We start from the raw sequence: 23,021 nt of genomic DNA, 5'->3' as shown, positions 1-23,021 counted from the left end.
TGCATCTGTATACATCCATTTTTACTAATAAATTGTAAAGAAATAACATGAAAGTTGTTTATGGAATTATAAAAAAAAAAATTAACAGAAGTGTTTTGTAATCTTGAATCCCTTCAGCATGCCACACAAATTACCAGAACAGCTTATGGTCAACAAATCATACAACCTCCCTTTTTTTTCCTCTATGTTTCTACAAATATTTTAAAGACATTAACTTTCCTTTTCCTTGTATCCCCTCCCTTTCAGCTACTTTCATCTTCTGATTACATACAACTCAGATAAAAATCATGAAATTACACCTCTTTATTCCAAAATTAACAGACACACTGACTTTTTTTTTTTTTCCTATCTTGTTCTTTCTTCCAGAAATTACTTGAACGAAAAAGCATCTCTTTTCTTGTTTTAACAATATTTGGCCAAAGTTAGTAAGAGAAGAAACTGTCACATGTACTTAAAATAGATTTTGGCTATGGTAAAGTTGTCAGCTGTAGTAGAGAATTTAGTAGAAGCTATCAGTGTGATTAACATGCCTTGGATCTTATTTAATGCAATTTCTTCTTAATACGTAGATGCTATCCAGCTTTATAAAGCAATTTCCAGGGATGAGTAATCTACCTCAGGTAAACAGTACTGTTTTAACAGGGAGGATATTCATTTTAAGAATGAATTCTTAACTTCTGATTTGGACTAGGTTCTCACTTCCAGTCTTAGGATCTTATTATACTTCTGCTTTCTAAAATAAAAAGACTTCTATTATCTATGTTCCCATTTTAGATACTTATGGGCAGTGTCCACATTTCCTTTTTTAATCCAAACATACTGTATTCGTCCTCCATGTACTATCATGACTCTCACTGCACTTCCTGGAGACATTTTACTAACATTCCTACCAATTTGAATGTCATGACTGGACTCTCTATTCCAGCAACATTGCTGCAGAAGTAATAAATCAATACCCACAAATTTAAAGAGGTAGTGTAACTTCCCATCTCCTGCCATGTTTCTTTTCATGATACCTCTAAAGACTATATTAGATCCCCTTGAGCACAGCATCACTCAGGAAACTCATGACTGCATGACATCCACCGTGACCTTCATGTTCCTTATAGCTGACAAGAATAGTTCCTCATTTTGTAAACATATTTACATATTCAGTTTTTACATTCTATGCTGGTAGCACTGAAATATACCTCTACTTTCTATTAAAACATAAGGTACTGCAGACCTTCCTGTGTGTGACATGACTTCATGAATTGCCAGTTCCCCAATGTTTCCATCATCAGAAAAAAACATGTACGCAAATTTAAATCATCTTAATTGAGAAAAATAACAGCATAGCAGTGAGAAAAGAACCCTGAAGGATTTGATCAGAAACACATTTATTCAGTAACAATTTTTAGTCCACTGGATGTTTGTCATTTTAGTTTTGTTATTTCGTAAACAAAATTTTGTCTAAATGTTGATGAAACATCTTTGCTAAGAGTTGTTTGTACGTATCATACTCTCTAAACATCTGTATCAACTTTCTACTTATTTTTAAAACAGATTTAGATATTTAAATAACTATCCAAAATTCTTAATTGTTCTCAGGTATAACTAGCAGTTCAGAAACCTCCCTGGTAAGCTCTTTTAAAATTATTGTATTACATGCTTTCTAAACCTCTTAATTTTAACTTCATTAACTTAATTTTAATTTCATAAGCTTCTGTAGTAGTATCTGCTACTAAGTCATTAAAAGTAAAGTAGGTTCTACAAAATTCTACAGTCACATATACCGTTCCTCCTTTCCTTAGACTAGGATGAGGAAAAACACTATCTTACATATTGAGACCATCAGTAATAGATATACCACACTGTAGTTGAGCTGTCAATTAATAAACAATTCCCAATCATTGTTGAAAAATTTTAAGACAATAGTTGAAAATACATATGTGAAAACTAAATGCTTTAACTTAAGCATGTGAAAGGATTATTGGGATTTTTAAAGTATACAGGAGATAAATTATCATTGCTAAGCTCTTGGAATGCAATTTAATGCAGATTTAGAAGTAGCATGACTTTTCATGTTTGAGATGAACAAGAGCCTCTTATACTGCATAAACAAACACTGTGGATTTAACACGGTCATAATATCTAGACTAAAAATAGGACCACACAGTAATATTTCAATAGGAAAGATACAGCGATCCCGCTAAAAATCAGGAGAATTAAATGATCAGGAAGAAAAGAACAGAAATAAAGACACAAAAATAAAGAAAAAGAAAAGGATGCAGGGAGAAAATAGAAGAGAGGGAGTAGGTCCTGCATTTGCCTTCATTCTTAACATTCTGCTTTAGTACAAGTCTCAAGTTTCCTGTCTCCTTTCTCCTGTCAAGCTCGTCTTCCTACTCTATTTTTTTTCTTCATAACTCTCTAGCTTCTTTTCTTCCTTTTGACACTTATCTTTAAAACTTCTGAATATTTAATAATCCTACCCTCAGAACTCCCAACTTTCTGCTTAATCAACCTGGTTAGAAGCAACACTTAATGTCAGTAACTAACAATTGACAGTACTTCTGGAAGTATCAGTCCTGCACACCAAGATATTTGAAACTTCAGCAGTGATAGGAAGAAGCTTTTAAGTGAACTTAGATCTTATTAACAGTCTGGAGACATAATCTTGAAAATATGAAGCATTTCAGGTACAGAGTTAAGTTAAAGAGTAGTGGCTTTTGACTGTTAATAAATAAGTATGCCTCAAAGTATATTTAGAATCTTTAAGAAATCTCATGTTGCAGTCACAGAAGGAGAAGCATACAAAAAGCACATCTAGCACCACATTAAAGAAACCACAATTATATGTATTCACGATAGTAAGTAGGTTAACATTCATTGACCGATTACACCAGCTGAGAGCATCTACTTCTTACTTTAGCTTCTGATGTTGGTTCCAAAAAGCACAGGCGATTCCCAAGTCCCTCAGCTGCCAAGCAAAACTTCCTTTGTTCTTTGTGAACGCTGGCAACACACTGAAGTACTACTTCGTCATCCTGTCACAAAGCAAAGTAGAAGAAAGAAGAAAGGAAAGTAAATAATCAGAAATTGCATACACACTATAGTGCTAAAAAAATGGAACACTGGAATCTGCTGAAAAGGACATTTCTTATATTCCTATAATTGTTATCATGTACATATATATAGATTATGTTGACGTGTATGTTTACAGATGTGCATGTATAGATTTGTATTCAAGACTGCATCAAAGTGACACACAATACATATCATCTCCAGGACTTTGACAAGTGCTGTGCTCCTCAGTAGCCTTAGCAGTGACTAGCTACGGTGTCAAAAAAAAATGGAAGTATGCCACTACTCAGTGATACTCTATAAAACAGGATTAGTTTTTACAGTAAAAATCTATGACTCTGATCTTGCAAGCAACAGTAATCTACACATAATTTAATTTCTTTTGTTAGCACAGTATGCCTCCAATGTAAGCCCTCTGATGCACAACCTTAATTTTTAGTCTCATTTAATTTTGAAACTTTCTACAACCAAAGATCCAAGAGGCATTTTTCAAGTGACTGTTTGAATAAGTTATAAGAATTTGCTCCTCAAAAGACATATTCCAAAAACAAGACAACTGTGGGAAAGTGAGGCAAAACTGTCTTATTTAGTTATCCTAGTTATACTGAAAGTTCTTTTACAAATTGTTACATAATGCAGTGCCAGAGACACTTACTTATAAAGTGCCAAGCCCTTATCCACCTCTTAACATGTGATACTAAACTTGATATAAACATGCCAAACCAGATTATTTTTAGTGTTCAACTGTGTGTACACTGTGTAAAAATCATTTAAATTTCCACTACTTGTCCACTAATCAAGCGTAACACCACTTGTAGACTAGCAGGTAGAAGAACTTATTTTTACAAAGGTATTTAGCTGTTCACCAGAAGACACTGCCTTAGAAGTTTTTAAGGGGGCGGAAGCTGATAAAGTAAGAGCAACATGATACGTTAGTGTCCCAACCAGCTATGCTACACTGGTGTCAATTATTATTGTCAAAGCAGATACACAACAGCCGCCTGTCCTGAACTAAGAGATCACTTGAACAATTATGTTCTAAAATCAGCACTTCTTTTTCCAGTCCATTATGCAGCTCAAATAGTATGACAGGAGCACAGCTACTGACACTTGAAATAAAAGCTGGAAGAGACAGAAGTAAATTTCACCAAAGGAATTAAGTGAAGTATCCTTTAAAATGGGAATTCAGAAGCTTTTTTTTCACTTGTGTGGTTTCCCAAGTGTGGGAAAGTTACATGGCTTTCTTTCAGGTGGTGTTTCACTGCCTACTTACTACTACTACCATGTATAGCTATTATATTTAAAACTAACCAATCAGCAGTTACAGACAGTGTTTCCTTACCTAGAATTTTTAACAGTACAATATGTGAATTCATGAATTTTATATAAAAAAAAAATCAAACATCTATAGTGAAGCAGGATGTAAAACAAATTACCTAATTAATGCTGAACATTTTTTCCCCCTGCTGTTTCTGCTTCAATTTCTGTAAAGTGTTCTCTGAAATTATTTCAAACTTATTCGTTTGAAATATTTCATATTTCATTGAAATTATTTCATATTTCGAACTTATTAGTAAAAACCTTGCTGTTTTTTAAAGTTCTGTATAATGAGCAGGAAAATATACACAGTAAACTTAAGCACTTATTACTACTTTCCTTTGTTCATGAATTTTTAACACTTGAAATTAGAATATCTATTGGGGGGGGATAAGAACAAAGTATAAGATAAAAGGATAGATAATTTTTCATCATCTGGTTTCTTTATCAACTTTTGAATATACATATTTCAGAGATTTGAAAAGAATAAAATACTAAAACATGAATTTATAAATACCGAGATTTAGAGTGTAATTGAGACTGTCCCCTAGTTTGCACTTATTAGTGTATTACATTAAATTACTTATATATAGCTGCAATTGTATTTATTCTCCCTACCACATTCAAGTATTCATCACTCCACACACATGCATATACACAGTATCTACTGAAATTCATTCTTCTAAAAAATAAAACGATGCCTTCAGACAACATAGATACAAACTTAATTAAAATACATAACTAAAATATACTATTTTCTTTTCAAACACATGCACATAAAAATGCCAAAAGTTTCTAGCAAAAATGAAATTGATATTTTAATTTTCTAGAATGCAAAAAATAACAATTTTTAGAATTTACACTGGCTTCACAAAGTCCTTACTGATCATTAAATGCCATAATAATAAAATACTAATAATATCTGAAGGATCATACGCAACATCCAACATCAATGTTTTACATTATTCCCCTAGATCCCCAACGTCCCCTTTCACTTGCAAATGCATTGGTTGATAAAAGTATCACTACACAGGATGAACAACTTCAATACTGATGGCAATTTCAGACAGTTTTAGAGTAGAGTTTTCAAGAGTTTATTATTCAGGCACAGGTGAACTGAACATAAGGAACCGGTGGAATCTATATAATCTAGAAGTAAGACAACGACCTGCTGTTAAGATGATTCGATATTATAGTAAACTTACTGAAGTAAGATCGTTCTAGTTGAGGTCTGAAATTGCTTTTCTGGCCTGAAGACGTTAAACAGAAATTAGTGTTGGAGTTATCATCCTATAATGAAATTGTACCAGCTTCTTGAGACTTCTCTCAAACAAATTCTGGTACTTTAAATTTTTTTCCTGGTAAACTCATCTTCTTCTTTTCCTTATTTTTAAATACACATGGTGCCAGAGCCATTTAACCTTGACCTTTATTTCTCTTACAAAGAATTTAATATATTTATTTCAATATACCTTTTTCAGTATGAAAACGATTAAGCCTGCAAACCCAATGAGATGCAGAGAATCATGTGATGAGTAGTGATGTGGTATTAAATTATATACAGCAAAATCTCAAAGATAAACAAAAGCAAAGCAAAGCAAAAGCAAAACAAACCCCATGCAACTTCCTTGAGATCCAGTTTGTCAAGAAAATTTATACACTGACCAAAAATAGAGGAAAGGGATATATAACTGCACGTGTTTGTCTTTTAAATGTTACCTTTCTCATCTAAAAGCTCAGACTTTCATTTATTTATTTATTATTTTATTTATTATTTTTTAAATAATAACACACTTTTAGAGCATATCGATTGATAGGCTGGAAAGCACCTCTGTAAGCAATTGTACAACACCTCACCACCTCACTAGAGGTGTTTCAGTAAGCAAACGGGAGTCATGGCGGGGGGAGGGAGGCATAATTTCAGGTTGATCAAAATACTTCCACGATTTAATGAGTGCATGGATAAATAATAAATTTGCATACCACTAGGCATTGCTCAAGAAATGACCATCCCTATTATTTCTCAAAGGCTACGCACATTCTAAGTGTAGAGTAACAATAACTGGTTTCCACCAGTAACATTAATAATTATACAGTTAACCTTGAGATAGATTGTGTACTACCATAATCATATCTATTCAGGAATAGAGACGAATTGCAATTTTTAACTTTTTTTTTTTTTAATGAAGAGAAAATCAAAATTACTCCTTTCTCCTGGTTAAGTTTCATGAATCAGTCCTTTAGCAACGTGATGGAGAACAACTGAAACCTTCAGCTTAAAAAAAAAACAACAAACAATTGTAAGAATATTTATACATACAAACGTACTGATATTACTAAAATACATTTCAGGTAGCCTGAAATTCTGCAGGATCTACTGAGTTTCATCTAGCTAATGTGTCATAGTTCCGTCACATATTATTCACCTATTTATACAAATACAGGAATTTTGCAAAAAGAAGAAAGCTTTGGAGATGTTTTCTCTCTCTTTTTTTTTTTTTTTTAATGTAACTACATAATTGTTCATACTGAAACCATAAATTTTTATTCGCTTTGGTCAGAGCTGAAGACGCAATCTGATTTTGTACTACATAGTAACATCTGCATAGGTTGAGTTATTATATCTGAGAAATAAACATACTTCTGAATGACAGTCAGTCAATTCAGTATCTTCTGCTTTGAAGATGGAAATCCTTACCAAAACAGAACTTCACTTCCTTGCAAAAGTATGTCTAATATTAAACAATTTCTTTAATTGAAAACTGTTCAGCAGCAAAACATTAAGAAGCATGAAATCCACCTAATTAAAAAAAGAGTTTTTTTAATGAACCACAGCTCAACCGTTCATTACCAGACAGTATTTAGGCTTAGTCTTCAAGTTATCTTTCCTCCTCAGATTTCATAATAATGGTAAACTTAAATTGTTTTAAATAATTAAATAAACTTACCACTGCCATCGTAAGCCAAAACTTATACAATATTGATTTTACTTAATCAATGACTTGACTTCCTGCAAAGTGATTCAGTAATCAAGGTGAAACAATGCATTCTAGGCATGATCTTGTTTCAGCTTAGTTCAATGGTTTTTCAACTCAGGATTTGAGAATAAAGGAATCTCAACACCTAAAGGAATTGTTTCTTCATCTGTTACATATACATCCCAGGATTAAGAATTATAATAATTTAGACAATACACTTAAGTCTGTATAGAAATTGTATTCAACAGTAAACTTCTGTATGCTTTGTATTAAGTCATATTAAGAATCACAAAGCCATCAATACATTAAATATACAAAGGCACATTTATATATATGTATAAAATGTACAAATTTTGCTGGAAAATGACTTCCTGTATTTAGCTTGTTACCAAACGATTCAACATCTACCTGATTCAATCTCTATTCTCTATTATACTCAGTACTGAAAATGAACTGATAAAATTGACATGACACTGAAAACTCCAGTAAGACACACAATCAGCTGCTTACTACAATCTACAGGTTAAACAGCAAAGCTGTTCCTGAAAGAGGCATGCGTATTTTGCTTGTATTTTACTCACAGTTGCACATAAACATGCAAGTACTTGCACATGAACCACTAACTTAAATGTAAAACTGGCGTGGTTGAAAGAACAGTGTAAAACTATGGAGAAGTTTTATCTTATAATATATACTTTCCATGAAGAACTGTATATTACTATTTAACAGATTATAATTAAAAATAAAAAATAAAAAATCTGAGCTCCTCTTTTACATGGTAACACAAGAAAGCACATCAAGTTAATGCACTTCACAGCCCTAACTACCATCATATGGTTACACTTGCTGATTAAATATCATCCTTGCAAAGAAATGTACAAAATAAAAATCCATGGCCGTCTTCCCAATTTGATGGATACCACCTTACTCATGTATGTATCTTACTGTATCACAAAACACAGATGCAAACAAAAATGCTGACTAACATTTGAGCACTAGCTTTAAAAACTGTTCTCCCACAGGACCGCATTCCTTTCAAGTTTTCTAGAATGATCTTGTAGAATATGTAAAATTCACCAGATAGTTCCTTTTAAAGGTGCTGCAGTCTTCTCAACAAGTAAGGAATCGCAGGCAGAGTTGACAATGATCTAACCACTACCAAAGATGAAGTTGGTAAATTTGTTGATGCACAACACTTCCTTTCACAAGAGGAATGGTCTCACTGCAAAGTTGTCTCCAAGCACTTGTATTTTCTGCAGAACTTTGTCCAAAATGCACAGATTCAGTGCATGTTTATTGTCACAAAAATTTCTTCTAACTGAGAAGAAAAAAAGAGTATCTCTATTTTCGAAACAGAGCTTGAACAAGTATTGCCCTGGGCAATTTGAACTCACAGCCTCCTTTGCACTGCAACGATACAGTTCAGCTACAGGAAAAAAAAAATAAAAAAAAAAATCATGTTTGTTTTGAGCCCAGTTCCTACTAGCTCCATTTAATATTACCAAGTTCCCGCACCACAACAGACTGTTTAAATTCCATTTAATTTTTATTTATTTTAAATATTAGGATGAGCATACTCAAACACTGGAGCAGGTTGCCCAGATTGGTTATAGAGTATCCATCTTTGGAGATACTTAAAAATCCAACTGGTCAATGTTATGCATAACCTGCTCTAGAGTTTCCTTGCAACCTCAGTGATTCTGTGGTTTAGTGAAATAAAAGGAAATTAATTAGGGGCACAATAAACAGTTTTTAAACATACAGAAAAAGCTGCTCTGCAATCATAGGGAATACATGTTTCCCATGTGTAACAGACAGTACTAGTAGTATGAAAAACTGTAGCAAGATTCAGGATGGGTACTGGTAAAGGGTTTCTTTTTTTTCCTCCCAATGGTAAGAAGAGCAAAGCACTAAAACTGACTCTGTGTAGGCTGTCGAGCCTGCATTACCTCATCTTTAAAAACAGGTTATGTCAACATCCATGGATGCACTGTTGCATGGGTACAGTCAATCTTTTCTTGGATAAGGGCATATATGCCTATCGAGGCTCTGCTTTTCTAAGATCCTGTAATTGTTATATAGTCCTTCATGTCTACTGTATGCTAGAACATGTTTTGCAATGTTTGTTGGAGTCGACAACCTAGTTCTACCAAAGACCATCATGCTGAGTTGATCCTGACTCAAAAAGCTAATCTTGCCTGCTGTTCCTTACATATATATGTTTTCATATTGGCATCACAACCTGAAGGAAAAGGCCAGAAGAGAAAATATATTTTACTATTCTGTCATCTCACTACCTTATTTGGAATATGTTTTATTTATATAATTTTATCCCTATAGTACTTAAGCACACATGAAACAAGGCTTTCCAAATTTCAAATCACATTATTTCCACATTGGTGCTCTGTTTAATACTGAAAGATAAAAGTATATCACATTGTAGCAAATTGATATAACTCCCTACAGAAGAGACACCACAAAGTCAAACCTAAGAATACTCCTCAGTTAGAGTAATGATAATAAAATTCTGCTTTAGAACATGCATTTAGGTAGAAAATATGCAGAAATTAGCCACTTTAGGAGAGACTGGTAAGAATGAACAATAACTAGAAGTTTACACAATACTAATGGAAAATAACTATTGAAAGAGAATTGCTACTCATCAGCTTATGTTTTGTAACACAATTAAATAATTACCAAAAGGCTATGAATAATTACACTCTGACTTCGGCATAAAATGCAATAGCTTCAAAATAAGTAGTAAATCTACATTTTGCTTGGTGAGTATCTTTTCTTGGCATCTACATATCTACTTACAGAAAAGCTATTCAGTGAACCCTTATGCATGTCACATCATCATAAAGAGCCTGTCAAGACATTTGCAGATAAATTAATCCTGATGCTTCCAGGTGTAAATATTTCGTACTTGGCCTCCTAAAATTTGGTTTCTAATTAGAGATTTCAAGATCTATAGCACAAAATAAATACTTTTTGCACAGCATTTTTCGTCTATACTACAATATTATAATAAAAAGGTGCAACTCTGATAAAAAGATATATTTTACTTCAAAACAGTTTTAGTATGACCCAAAAATGGTGGAAAAAAAATTTGAGTCTGTTTCTATTTTCATGTATAATATTGTAAACTACATAAAACTACGTTACATCAGTAGAATCACAAATGCTAAAATTTATGTAAGGAATCATACTTTTTCTTTTTGAAAAAGTATTGCCAATTCACTTAAATGTAGGAAATAATTGCTTAAAAATAGCAGGAATTATGTCCATTAAAATTATACAAAGCATTTAAATATTACTTTAAAAAGTATCATAGACGGGTTTTTATATTCAACATGCATCTTCATCCTGGGTAACTAAAACCAGCTTTAACAAAAGCTGTAGGTTAGACCTTTCAAGTTCAAAAACAGTTTTGCAAGGAGCAGCTTTGAAATCACCTAAAGATAGTGAAAGCTGTAGAATTAAATTAGTAGTCAAAGTATTTTTTCACTCAATCTCACAGTATTTTCTTTTTCTGAGAGTGATAAGTCACCTTGCTACACAGAATTTAACTCCTTCTCCTATAAGATTAACAATGCATACTGAATTCCACAACACAAACCCTTAGGTTTGCAAAAGGCAAATGAAGAAAGATGACTCAAGTTGGCAAGTCAATGAAACGCACAGACGCTCCCTCAATATTAGTATAGAAGTTATAAAATCAGTTATTTATGCATTTCTCTCAAATAAAAAGATCGTTTTTTTTAATAAACCATCCATAATTAGTTTCTATCCTCACAATAGATATAGTCAATCATTCTGCTCATTCTAAAATACATGCTTCATACAATGCTACTTTAAAGGATTCTATTACTTCTGTATTTGTGAAGAACAAAACTTCAAATCTACAATCTCATATATTATTATTAGGATTTCTTACATCAATAATTATCGTTGCAACAGTTGGTGGGGTCAAGACTTGCATACTTTTTCTCTTGCATATTGTGAAAATTTCATTCACATATAACTGAAAAACAAAACGGTTCTGGTACAGCTTTTTATTACTGTTACTGCTTTTATATTTGAGATGAAGGATCTGAAAAATTTTGGTCATTAAAATTATTTTTTACCAAGGCAACAGAATCCTATCTCTTGAGGTTTCCTAATTAATTAGTTCATAAACATGAAAAGCATCTTTCAGTAAGTTTTACTTTGTTTTGGAGGTTATGATCTAGAAAAGTAACTTATCGTATTTGCTTGCCATCCAATTAAAACCCTACATTTTAGTTTCCTGCATTGGGAAAACAGTGTAATTTTCCTGTAATTAAAAATAATAGTTTGGTAAACATACACAAAGAAGTTAGATTCTTCAGCATTTGATGCTGTCCTGCACAACAACCTTGTCTCCAAATTGGAGACATGGATCTAATGGATGGACCACTCAGTGAATAAGGAATTGGCTGAATGGTTGCACTCGAAGAGTTGCAGTCAATGACTCAATATCCAAGTGGAGATCAGTGGTGAGTGGTATTCCTCACAGGTCAGTACTGGGACCTACTTATCTCTTTGCTGTGTGGACATGTTTAACATCAGCTTCGTTTGACATCTTTGTCAGTGAAATGGGACAGTGGGATCAAGTGCACCCTCAGCAAGTTTCGCAATGACACCAAGCTGTGTGGTATGAGTGACGTGCCGGAAGGAAACAATGGCACCCAGAGGGACCTGGACAGGCTTGAGAGGCAGGCCCCTCTGAACCTCATGAAACTCCATCAGGCCAAGTACAAGGTCCTGCATCTGGGCTAGGGGAATCCCAAGCACAAATACAGACTGTGGCATGAGTGGCTTAAAAGCAGCCCTGAGAAAAAGGACTCATGGATGTTGGTAGACGAAAAGCTTCATGTGAGCCAGCAATACACGCTTGCTGCCCACAAAGCCAACTTGCCCCACAGCCTGGGCTGCATCAAAACTGTAGCTACCAGATCTAAGGAGGTGATTCTCTCCCTCTACTCCACTGTCATGAGAGCGCACCTGGTGTGCCGTGTTCAGCTCTAGAGTCCCTACTGTAAGAAAGACAGGAGGGCCACAAAGATGATCAGAGGGCTGGAGCACCTCTCCCATAAAGAAAGGCTGAGGAAGTTGGGATATTTAGCCTAGAGAAGAGAAGGCTCCAGGGAGACCTTGTAACAGCCTTCCAGTACTTAAAGGTGGCCTACAAGAAAGATGAAGAATGAAGACAGCAACTTCATCAGTGGGTGTAATGATAAGACAAGGTGTAACAGCATTAAAATAAAAGTGGGTAGGTTTAGATTACGTAAGGAAGAAATTATTTACTGTGAGGGTGGTGAAGCACTGGAGCAGGTTGCCCAGAGAAACTGTGGATGCCCCATCCCTGCAAATGTTCAAGGCCAGGTTGGATGCAGCTTTGGGCAACCTCACTTGGTAGAACATGTATTTCCCCGGTGCGGGAGGTGGTAGTGGTGGTGGAATTAGATGATCTTTAAGGTCCCTTTCAACCCAAACAATTCTATGATCTCCCAAAAAGTCTAGGTTGGAGATTTCACAAAGATATGCAAAAAATATATATTTGGGGGAATGAATGTGTTACTATATGCAAACTGTTTCTTTTCTGATATTGCTCTAACAACAACTCTACGCTCTATAGAAGCTTACTGAAAGCAGAATATTTGCATCCTCCTCCCTCATGAATATAGATATATATTTTTCCTAGTTAAAATACTGTAGTATTTCTATACAGTTTCTGTTGCAGATTCATTGCATATAGGAATTCTTTCATATCGGCCTCAAAGTGGAAAACTAACAACTATTCAAGAACATAATAAACTTTACTTTTACCAATTACTTTCTAATGGTCCTTACCAGAATTTGATTCATAGTTACAAAATTAATGATACAATATTCTCCTGTTTCCTTTTTTCAGCTTTGCTGCTAATATCAACATTATCCATTTGGATGTTGTGTTTACATTTCAGACAGCGTGCCTCACATACTTTTCCAATTAAGTGGATTATTTCACTTTAGTGGTTATGCATTAGAAAAAATAAGAAGAAATTCAGTTACTTAAAAGTGGAAGAAATACATGTTACAGCATATGCTGAATATCACTTTCCAACATTGCCAGTCATGGAAGCATTTGTATTTTTTCTCTCACATACATGCCAGTAAAGCAGATGTTACCTGTTTTCCAAACTCCCAATTTTGTTCCACAAGTTACAGTGGTTATATTCTGCTATACTACCAAAAGGAGACAACTCTTCTGTAGAAGTCTCGAGTGTACTTTTTCCTCACTATCCACTTGAGATATTGAAGAACCATTTTCCAATAAATTTTCATTTATTTACTACATAAACTAATATTAGAAATATTGTTTACTAAAACATATACTCAAGCACCAAAGACAAGCTTAACATCAGGGTACGCTTATGAAACAAGAAAGGTTCGTGTAATGTTCTTCATTCTTTCAATGTGGAAAGTTTATACAACTCCACTGCAATCTGATTAAGTTTGCTTTAGGATCGCCATGCAGAAGCGCATGCTACACAAATATTTTGGTCCCAAAATATAGACATCAGTCATGCAGTTGAATTAGGAAGAGGTCACATGAATATATCACAGTAGGCTTTCCTTTGCTTTAAATGTACACAAATCTTCTGGCAAACAGTATGTGTTAAGATCTAAAACAAAAGTGTACTTAGACACAACTGTCATGTTGTATATCATCATAAAATCAGAAACAAATTAACAAAAACAATATCCAGGGCAGGCCTTAAATATATGGTGGTAGTGGAGAGGTGGGAAGACTTCCAATACTTGTAACCAGTTGTTTTTAACATGTTTCTTATAAATTAAAAGCCTTTATTTATTTGGTAGTAACATACCAAGGCCTTTCCTCCCCCAGTAAGTACATGAATTTCCCCCAATAAACACAGTCAGTTCACTGCAAATGGATCCTTACGATGACAGCAGTTATTTGATGGAAATTCACACAACACCATCTGATGGTTCTCAGGAGAGTTTATAAATAGAGTAGGGGTTTCCGTTGTCAGTCTACTCCTTCAGCAGTGGCTGGATCAAAGCCTAATCTCAACTCTGGAACATACTTCCATATCTTATATCAGGTCATCAGCAAGGCAGAATAAGCAAGTCATTAGACAGCAATAAAATTAAAATGTACTCCCTTTCACTAAACTTAATACTTCTGAATGAAGAACTGCCTTAGAAAAATGAAAAGTGACATCCACAGCCTAAGAAAAAAGGCCTACTTGCATATTCTCTGGAATAATTTCACCATAATTTCTCCGTATCTGGTTAAGTATATTCATTCTCTGCCAAATTTCCAGGCAACTCCAACAGGTAGCATTGATAAGCAAGACATACAAAGCAGATACACATATGTGAACTAACTTGAGGTTTCTTAGTGTACTGCTTCGCCAGTTTCCTGCATTTTTTTCCTTTAAAACTATTCTGTAAAAAAACCATCACTTCAATATTTCTATTATACAGTAAAGTAGCCTTGCAAAGTATTTCAGTATTGACCATCTTGCTTCTTCTTTTTTTAATACTTCAAGGTTGTAAATTTGCCAAGCAATCATTTACACCAGTTCACTGTCTTCCTTTTATTTGTAATGCTGCATTATTTTTCAGCTCTTCATGGAAAAGAAAAGCCTGAGACAGTGAGAACAAATGAACAAATAACACCGAAGAGCAAGATGAAGTAACATCCAAAATATTTACTCATTATGTCAAAAAAAGATAAATACAAAATATTATTTAAGAATCACCCCTTTAAGCTGTAAGGCAGGCAGCTTATTAACAGAGCTGGAGTGAACCAGCCATACAGACCATCACTGGCTTGGTGCAAATCAGTGTTTAAAAAATAAATAAATAAATGTCATCTTCTATTAGGTAGAGTCCTGGCTTGCTTCAAGAAATTAAATTTACTTTCAGTACGAGTCAATTCTTAAAAGGGCAAATAGACTAAAACATCAAGATGCTCAGTGATGATCAACGAAGTGGTATCAGCCAAAAAGTATGTATCCTGTGTAAGTATGTTAACATTACTTACAGAATTGTAGTCTTGGGATTGGTGTTTTGCACCTCTGACAGCCATGACATCTGACATGATATTGTATGAGTGAATGAAGAAATGACAAGATGTGTTAGTTCATTTTAATGGAGCATTCTTTTGGAGAGAAAAAAAATGCAAGAAGTACGTGCAACTATGTACATGTGTAATATTTGGTTTGTTTTCCCCACTACTTTTACATCCATTATAACAAATTTATTTCCATTTCAGCAATTAACTGATAACTGGAGTTGGCAAGTATAAGAGAAAAAATCTGGCATAATAAACTCAACCTGCATGGTTTAACTTGTTTAACTGTTTTCTGTTTAACAGACGCTCAGAAACATTAATGGAATAGCCAGTGTCTTGTCTCAGTTACACATGATCCAATTAAAAAAAAAAAAAAATTGGCACCTAAAATCAAGAAGGAATCCAAGTAGAAGCTATCATCAGCCTTTTGGAATCTTAGTGCATGACCACTACAGGATTAGTAAAGATACCAATAGCAACAGACATTTAGGTCATATCTATTTCAAATGAGAATCGGTATACACAGTATTTGCCATATTCTTTAAAACACGTATTCTGTACGTAAAAATCACAGCTTTAAGCTAAAACCTATAAACATCCCAACTGCTTATATAACATCCTAGTTTGAAAATAAATGCAAGATTTTCCATTTGGACTACTAGATTTTTATAGGAAATAGTTAAATGGTGACTTTGAGTCAATCCTATAGATTTTTGTTAAAAACAAACAAACAAACAAAAAAAACACACAATTCAATTCAGTGCTTTGCCCATCATATATACCAAATGCTGGGAAGACGGATACTTAGCTTAATCTTTGAAACACTGGGTCCACAATGGAATGCACTATCACCCATCTTCAATTTCAGGTTCTTAAAACAATTTAGAAAAGGAAAAGTTTCTACAAAAAGATTCAACAAAGGAGACATGCTCAGTCAGTATATGAAGTAAAAAGTCTTTATTTGAGAAGATAGGGGAAACCTCTCAGAATACTATTTTATAAAAAATACTGGGGGGAGGGCGGGATTGGGGATTACCAGTGTCACAGTTACCTGAATTTAAGTCCTGTCCTTGTTAGGAATAGGCAGTAGAACTACAGATAAAATGGGTAGTAGCACTGAAACGCATAATGAGTGTTTGCAAGACCCAGGTCTCAGAGTAAGAGTGAATAGTCAATTCATTACTGCCATGGATATTTCAATTTAACCATCTGTTACAATCCTGAATTACGGTTTGTTGGAAATTTATTTCAAATTGAAATCTGATTTTTTTTATTTTTGGCAATTCTCCAGAACAAAACAAATCACTGTACTCAGTAATCCTCTACACCTGTTACAGTTTAAAGGAGAAAAAGCATCCGATGCAGGCAACATTCCAAAAGAAATCTTTCAAACAGGATTTGAAGAACATAGCAGATATTTTTAACAGCCTTCTTATAAAATATGCGAAAAAGGAAAAAAAATGGAAAAGATGTTACAGAAATAAAATGTGAAAATTAAAGTGCATTCACCTGCTGTCCATCCCATATCAAGCATTTACACATATTTCTCAAGCTAGACCATAGGAAGCAGAATACTCAAGCTTAAGACAAGATCCAGCTGGGACATGATACAAAAAGAGCATACATCAAATCATATGGTCATTGTAGATATCCTCAAAAAAAAAAAAAGACAAAAACAAAAAAACACAAGCCAATAACAAACAGTTTCATGGCTGTTTTCCTTGCATGGTAATTCTAGATGTCTTACGGTTATTGTTGCTCCTATGTAATAATATTGGATAACCAGAATAATATGAGATAACCAGAAATCTGTGATCAACGGCAGTGTTAAAAAAATGTGAGAAATTAATCAGTACTCTCCAGCAAACTGATGAGAAACACATGGACTAACTACATGTTCAGCCACAGACATCTTATGCCAGCCATGCTCTTATTGCAATGGATCTATAACTGAGAACAATTGAAATTAATGGGAATAGAAGGACTTTCCATAAAACTAAGACAAATATTTCTCAGGGTCTACCTAATTGATGTTACAAGGCATAACAAAGACTTGTTAACTTGCCCCCCCCCCCCCCCCTTTTTTCTCATAAATTAGATGGTGGACCCTGCCAAAGAAAAGTGCACTTTATCTTGTAAATTAGGTTGATTTCTATAGAAAATTCAGTATTGCTGTATTTTCACTGCTTTTATCCCAGATAAGAAGTTAGCAGTGTTTACACTTAAAAATCTCTCCACAGGATTCACTTACAATGCATGTGGTGTCTGTTCTACCAAAAATCAGTCATCGCATTCGCTAGCAAATTAGAGAGCTAAACCTTAATACATTTTCAGCAGAAAAGTTCAGAAACTTTGCTATTATTAAAAAATCACTTAAATCCTTTGCAATTCATAGATTTTATCACACATATCGTGTTGAGGTTTTAGAAACTGTCCAGTCCTACCCAGTGCTCAAAGCAAGATCAACAAGAGAGGGGTGCTCAGGAACATCACCGGTCAGGTTTTCAACATTTCCTAAGAAACAGACTCCATAGCCTTTCTGAACAACCTGTTCCAGTGTTTGACTGCCCCCACAGTAAATCAGTAAATAAGTTTTTGTTTTTAAAAGTTATCATACAGGCTGCCTGGATGCTGGGACATGGGAATTCCTCCTGTTTGCCCCAAACCAAAGGAATCTCAGACCAACAGATCTGGCTGCTGCTAAAAAGTCCCAACTGTTCCTTTCCAAAGACATGGCTGTAGTTTCTTAATGGTACATTAATTAACATCTGAAGAGCTTTGGTCTTGTCTCCATTTTCCCATGTCTACCAGGTTTGTGAAGGCTGATTCTATCAGTAAAGACTGAGGCAAACGAGGCACTCAGTAACATGGCCTTTTCCAAGTCCTTCATATGACACGATCCAGTGACAAAGCAGAGGGCCCACACTTTCTCTGGTTTTCCTTTTGGTGCTGATACACACCTGAAGAAACCTCTCCTACCACCCTTTATGCCCTTCAACCAATTCACCTCTGGATAGGCTTTGGCTTCACTAACCACATCGCTCCTCACTTGGACAACATCTCTATATCCCTCTTGGTCATGCGTTCCCGCTTCCAGCTCTTGTATGCTTCCTTTTTATGTTGGAGTTCTGTCAGGTGCTCCTTGTTCTTCCAGGAGGCCTCCTGTCATTCCTGCTTGATTTCCTGCATGTTAGGATGGACCATCCCTAAGTGTGGAAGATATGATACTTGAAAACAGATAATATCCTGTGGAATTCTTCCGAGAAGTCCATGCACTGAATGAAGTCTGCTCTTCTGAAGTCCAGGATTGTGACTGTTTTTGTCTCATTTCCTTCTCTCAGAATCCTCAATTCCACTCTCATAGTCACTGCAACCAAGGCTGCCCCCCAACATTCACACCTCTAACCAGTTCTTCCTTGTTGGCAAGTATTAGGTCCATCAGAGCATCCTCTTGTCATCAGCTTGTCAACTACCTGTGTAATCAGTGCACTCCAGAAGCCTCCTGAATTGCCGGTACCTTACTATGTTGCCCTTCCAGATAACAGGGTGGTTAAGACTTTTATTAAAAGTTAGGGCCTGCAATCTAGAGGCTTCTTCCTGCAGTCTGGAGGGCTCGCCTCACCTACTTCTTCCTAATCAGGAAGTCTGTAAGAGACACCACCACATCGCCACCCACGTTGGTCAGACCATTAATCCTGACCCATAAATAGAACTGGCTCACCCCTGTTCAAAGGCACAGCATCATGCATTCCCACTGCTCTCTCTCATAACAGAGAACTTGCCCTCCTTACCTCCTTGCCTGTCCTTCCTAAAAAGCCTGTACCCATCCATTGCAACACTCCAATCATGTGAGACTGGATACATTATCCACATGCATTTTCTTCTTGGTTAGGCTTCAAGAGTCAAGGTCTACTACTCATGCTAAAAATTTTTGCTTGAATTTCCAAGACACAGCATATCAGCCAATTGCATCTAGACTTAATAAGCATACAGATTCTTGAAAATAAGTGGTATAAAATTCTACTAAGACTTTACAAAATGAATTTTATATTCCTTTAGGATAAGTACTGTCATGTCTAAGTAATGCCAGAAATTACTTCCAAGGACAGCAGAGACATTAGTCTATGAATAGTTAAGCTTCTTTGGCTCTTTCATGCAGGAACATCTGCCAGACATTTTGTTTTATACATTGATCGTGTCTAATTTGAGACCCAAAAGACTATATTTTGGGGACTATAAAAAAAAAAAAAAGACTATAAAAAAGAACAAGTTAGTGGGCTTGGATTACTTATCCAAGTATCTAGACTTACTGATACCCAAGCAAGGTGAAGGTTTGGAGTCAAATAAGCTCTCTAATTAGAAAATGGATACAGCCTTAAACACATAATGTCCTTAAAATATAGACCACCTTCCCTGAACTTGAGACTGCAGCAAAATTCATTCCCATCTATATTACTCTGGAGCATCTTTTTAATTTTTCACATCTGAGGCTTCCCTAAATCCACTGTATGTCCTCCACATAATTTCTGTTCAACTTCCCAGAAACTATGAAAAGTTCCAGATAAGACAGCAAACTACACTGCAAATAGGGATGAAGCATCAATGTTAGTCCTTGTTGTAAGAACTAAAGGACAAAGATTCAGTGAATATTTTCATGATACTCAGGGAAGGAAACAGTTTGAAGAATACCCTCAATTGCTGATACAGGGAAAACACAGGACATAGCTGAATGGGATAAAACAGAAATCTTACTTTTGAAATCCTGCTTTAAATGCAGAAATTCTTCTGTTTCAGAGATTGTTCCAAATTTTCTTCTTCCAAGTTTCCAAATTACTGTGTGCCTGAACATGCAAAATTCATTCACTGATTTTGTTTATTAAATGGCTTGGGTTGGAAAGGATCCCCCAGTTCCAACCCCTCTTTCTTGGGCATGGACACCTTCCACTAGGTCTGGTTGCCCAAAGCCCCATCCAGCCTGGCCTTGAACACTTCCAGGGATGGGGCACTCACAACTTCTCTGGGCAATGTGCTCCAGTGCCTCACCACCCTCACAGTCAATAACTTCTTCCTTAAATCTAATCTAAGCCTACCCACTTTTATTTTAAAGCTGTTACACCTCGTCCTGTTGCTACACTCCCTGATAGAGATGCTCTCCCCAACCTTAGAGACAAGGATCTTGTGCGGGACAGCATCAAATGCTTTGCACATATCAAGTTAGATGATGTCAGTTGCTCTTCCCTCACCCACCAAAGCTATAATCCCATTGTAGGAGGCCACCAGATTTGTCAGACATGATTTGCCCTTCATGAAACCATGCTGGCTGTCATCCATTGCCTCTCTGTTCCGTGTGCCTCAGCAGAGTTTCCAGGAAGATCTGCTCCACGATCTTGCCTGGCACAGAGATGAGACTGACTAGCCTGTGTTACACCAGGTCTTATTTTTTCCACTTTTTAAAAGTGAGGTTGTTTCCCCTTTTCCAGTCAGTGGGAACTTCACCAGACTGCCACAACTCCTCATATATGATGGATAGTGGCTTGGCAACTTCGTCCACCTGTCAGTCGTGTGTTATTTCCAAGTTACTGCTACACCACACTAAGTATAAACTTCCCAATCCACTGCTCCATCAAGTTCAGTAACAGGAAAGGAAAAAATCTCTCCCATCCATGCTTGTCCAGTCCAGTCCCAACTCAACCACTCTTATGAGAAAATAACTGTAAACAAATACTACCGATCAAATATGGCTTTCCAGAAATAACTATGTTCTGAAAAAGCTTGGCTAGCACAGTCATTTTTGCTACCAGTCTTGTTCAGGATTCACACCAGGGAAGCTATGAAGAAACACACAGCAGAACACTTATTATGCTGACTTTACTCATACGGTTTGAAAAGAATCAATTCAGTTACAAATCAGGTGTCTGAAGCTAGAGAATGGATGAGGAAAAAGTTTAGTATAGAGTCCAGACAAGGTCAAAAGCTTGGAAATAAACAAGCACTAAAGTGGCTAGCATGAGTGGTGGTGAGCAATCTATCCTTTGTGCCTCATATGTTTGCAACACTGAGATATTACTACATCTAGAATGAGAAAGCTGCAAGAATTACAGTCACTATAGCCTCTGTGTTTCTATACACTCTCTCAGATACTGTATTTTTCTACTTGTATTTTTTTCTACTTTTATGCCCTCTACTTCACGTAGAGACTAGTGTGCTTAGAAATTATCGGTCAGAGCACCAATAGAGTACATACAATCATCCATTTGTTGAGAAGTTACATGGAAAGAACACAACAGCAATTGCCTGAACACAAATAAGCTAGAAGTAATTTGAGTCACTGACAAGCTATGAAGACCGGGTTACAAAACAGTAGTATGGAGAAAACCTTTTCAAACCAACATTCCTGGCATCACCCGCTCCCTCACATAAAATCCAGTACTTGCTTTTTTTTTTTTTTCATACCTTGCCCTGGATTAACAAATATACTTGCTCTACTACAAATTTGTTATCTTCATATGATTAACTTCTCAGTCTAACACTTCAGAGAGCTAAACAAATCAGGAGGTTGAAGATGAGTAAAAATGGCATCAGACAATACAGCTGAGAAGAATAACTGCAATTCCTTTATAAGTTCATTTTTTCACTAATCATTAGAATGAAGTGCAAAGCATATATCTTTAAAATTAGATTATCTTTATTTTATTATAATTTTTTAAGCAAGATTCTTCCTACAGATCTTGTTATCAATTCCACCAATTCAATGCAGAGCTGCACTTTACCACCACCAAAACTTTGCAAGCATGGGATGTTCTAAAAATTCTTGCTAAATGTCAACAGTACTTTCAGGAACACACTACTCATCCACATTTGGCAAAACTAGTAACGTATTATTCTAACATTACTTACAATACAAAGTACATCCCAAAATGTTTTCAGTACAATCAACATGCAGGATTTACTTGCAAGTGGCAATAGCCCTGCAATTCTTGGCAGTCAAAACTATAACCATGACTCATTAATGGGTGGGTATTTAAAATGTTAAAACAAACAAACAAACAAAAGAACCCACCAAAATTATCTTAGAAAACATTCTGTCTTGAGTCACAGAAGCTATTATAGTGATATTAGTAAAGTAGAAATTATTCGATGTAATGCCAGCAAGCCACATTACCCTTTCATTATTCTTCCTTCTCAGTAGTCAGTCAATAACGCACGCTGCCTACCAAAATACTTTTTCAGCATCCACCAGAAGCCCTTTTAAAAACACAATAAAAGGGCAAAATTCAGTCTGAGAAAGTATTTGTCTTCATATAAATTCTATATGAACTTAATTTGTACACAGCCAGTTTTCACCAGCATGCGTACATGTATTTTTGGATGCTTGAATATCTTCTGGAAGATTTTTTTTCTGTTCAGACAAAAAAAAAAAAAGAAATTTTAGGCAGAAATAAGTACAGAAGGATAGCTGGACACAGAAAAAAGACTTCCAACTGTATTTGATTCTTTAGTAAATAAGTGAATAACATGTAAAAGACGTGTTTTTCTTATTGTAAAGCACC

General features: G+C 35.3%; 1 protein-coding gene across 11 annotated transcripts in view; it reads right to left on the bottom strand.

Annotated features, from left to right (window-relative positions):
- RYR3 (ryanodine receptor 3) overlaps nt 1-23,021 on the bottom strand; it is a 234,166-nt gene that overhangs the window by 183,459 nt on the left and 27,686 nt on the right. For all 11 annotated transcript variants that reach the window (XM_066997687.1, XM_066997680.1, XM_066997684.1 and 8 more), the window contains exon 2: nt 2,910-3,029. Coding sequence is in view for 10 of the 11 variants with exons in the window: in XM_066997680.1 (XP_066853781.1) it covers nt 2,910-3,029 (120 nt within the window). In the remaining variant the exon portion in view is untranslated. The remainder of the gene's footprint in view (nt 1-2,909; nt 3,030-23,021) is intronic.

Source organism: Anser cygnoides, chromosome 5, assembly GCF_040182565.1.
Source record: "Anser cygnoides isolate HZ-2024a breed goose chromosome 5, Taihu_goose_T2T_genome, whole genome shotgun sequence".
NCBI classification, from domain to species: Eukaryota; Metazoa; Chordata; class Aves; order Anseriformes; family Anatidae; genus Anser; species Anser cygnoides.
The sequence above is the reverse complement of the archived record's forward strand: the minus strand, read 5'-3'. Positions and strand labels throughout refer to the sequence as shown.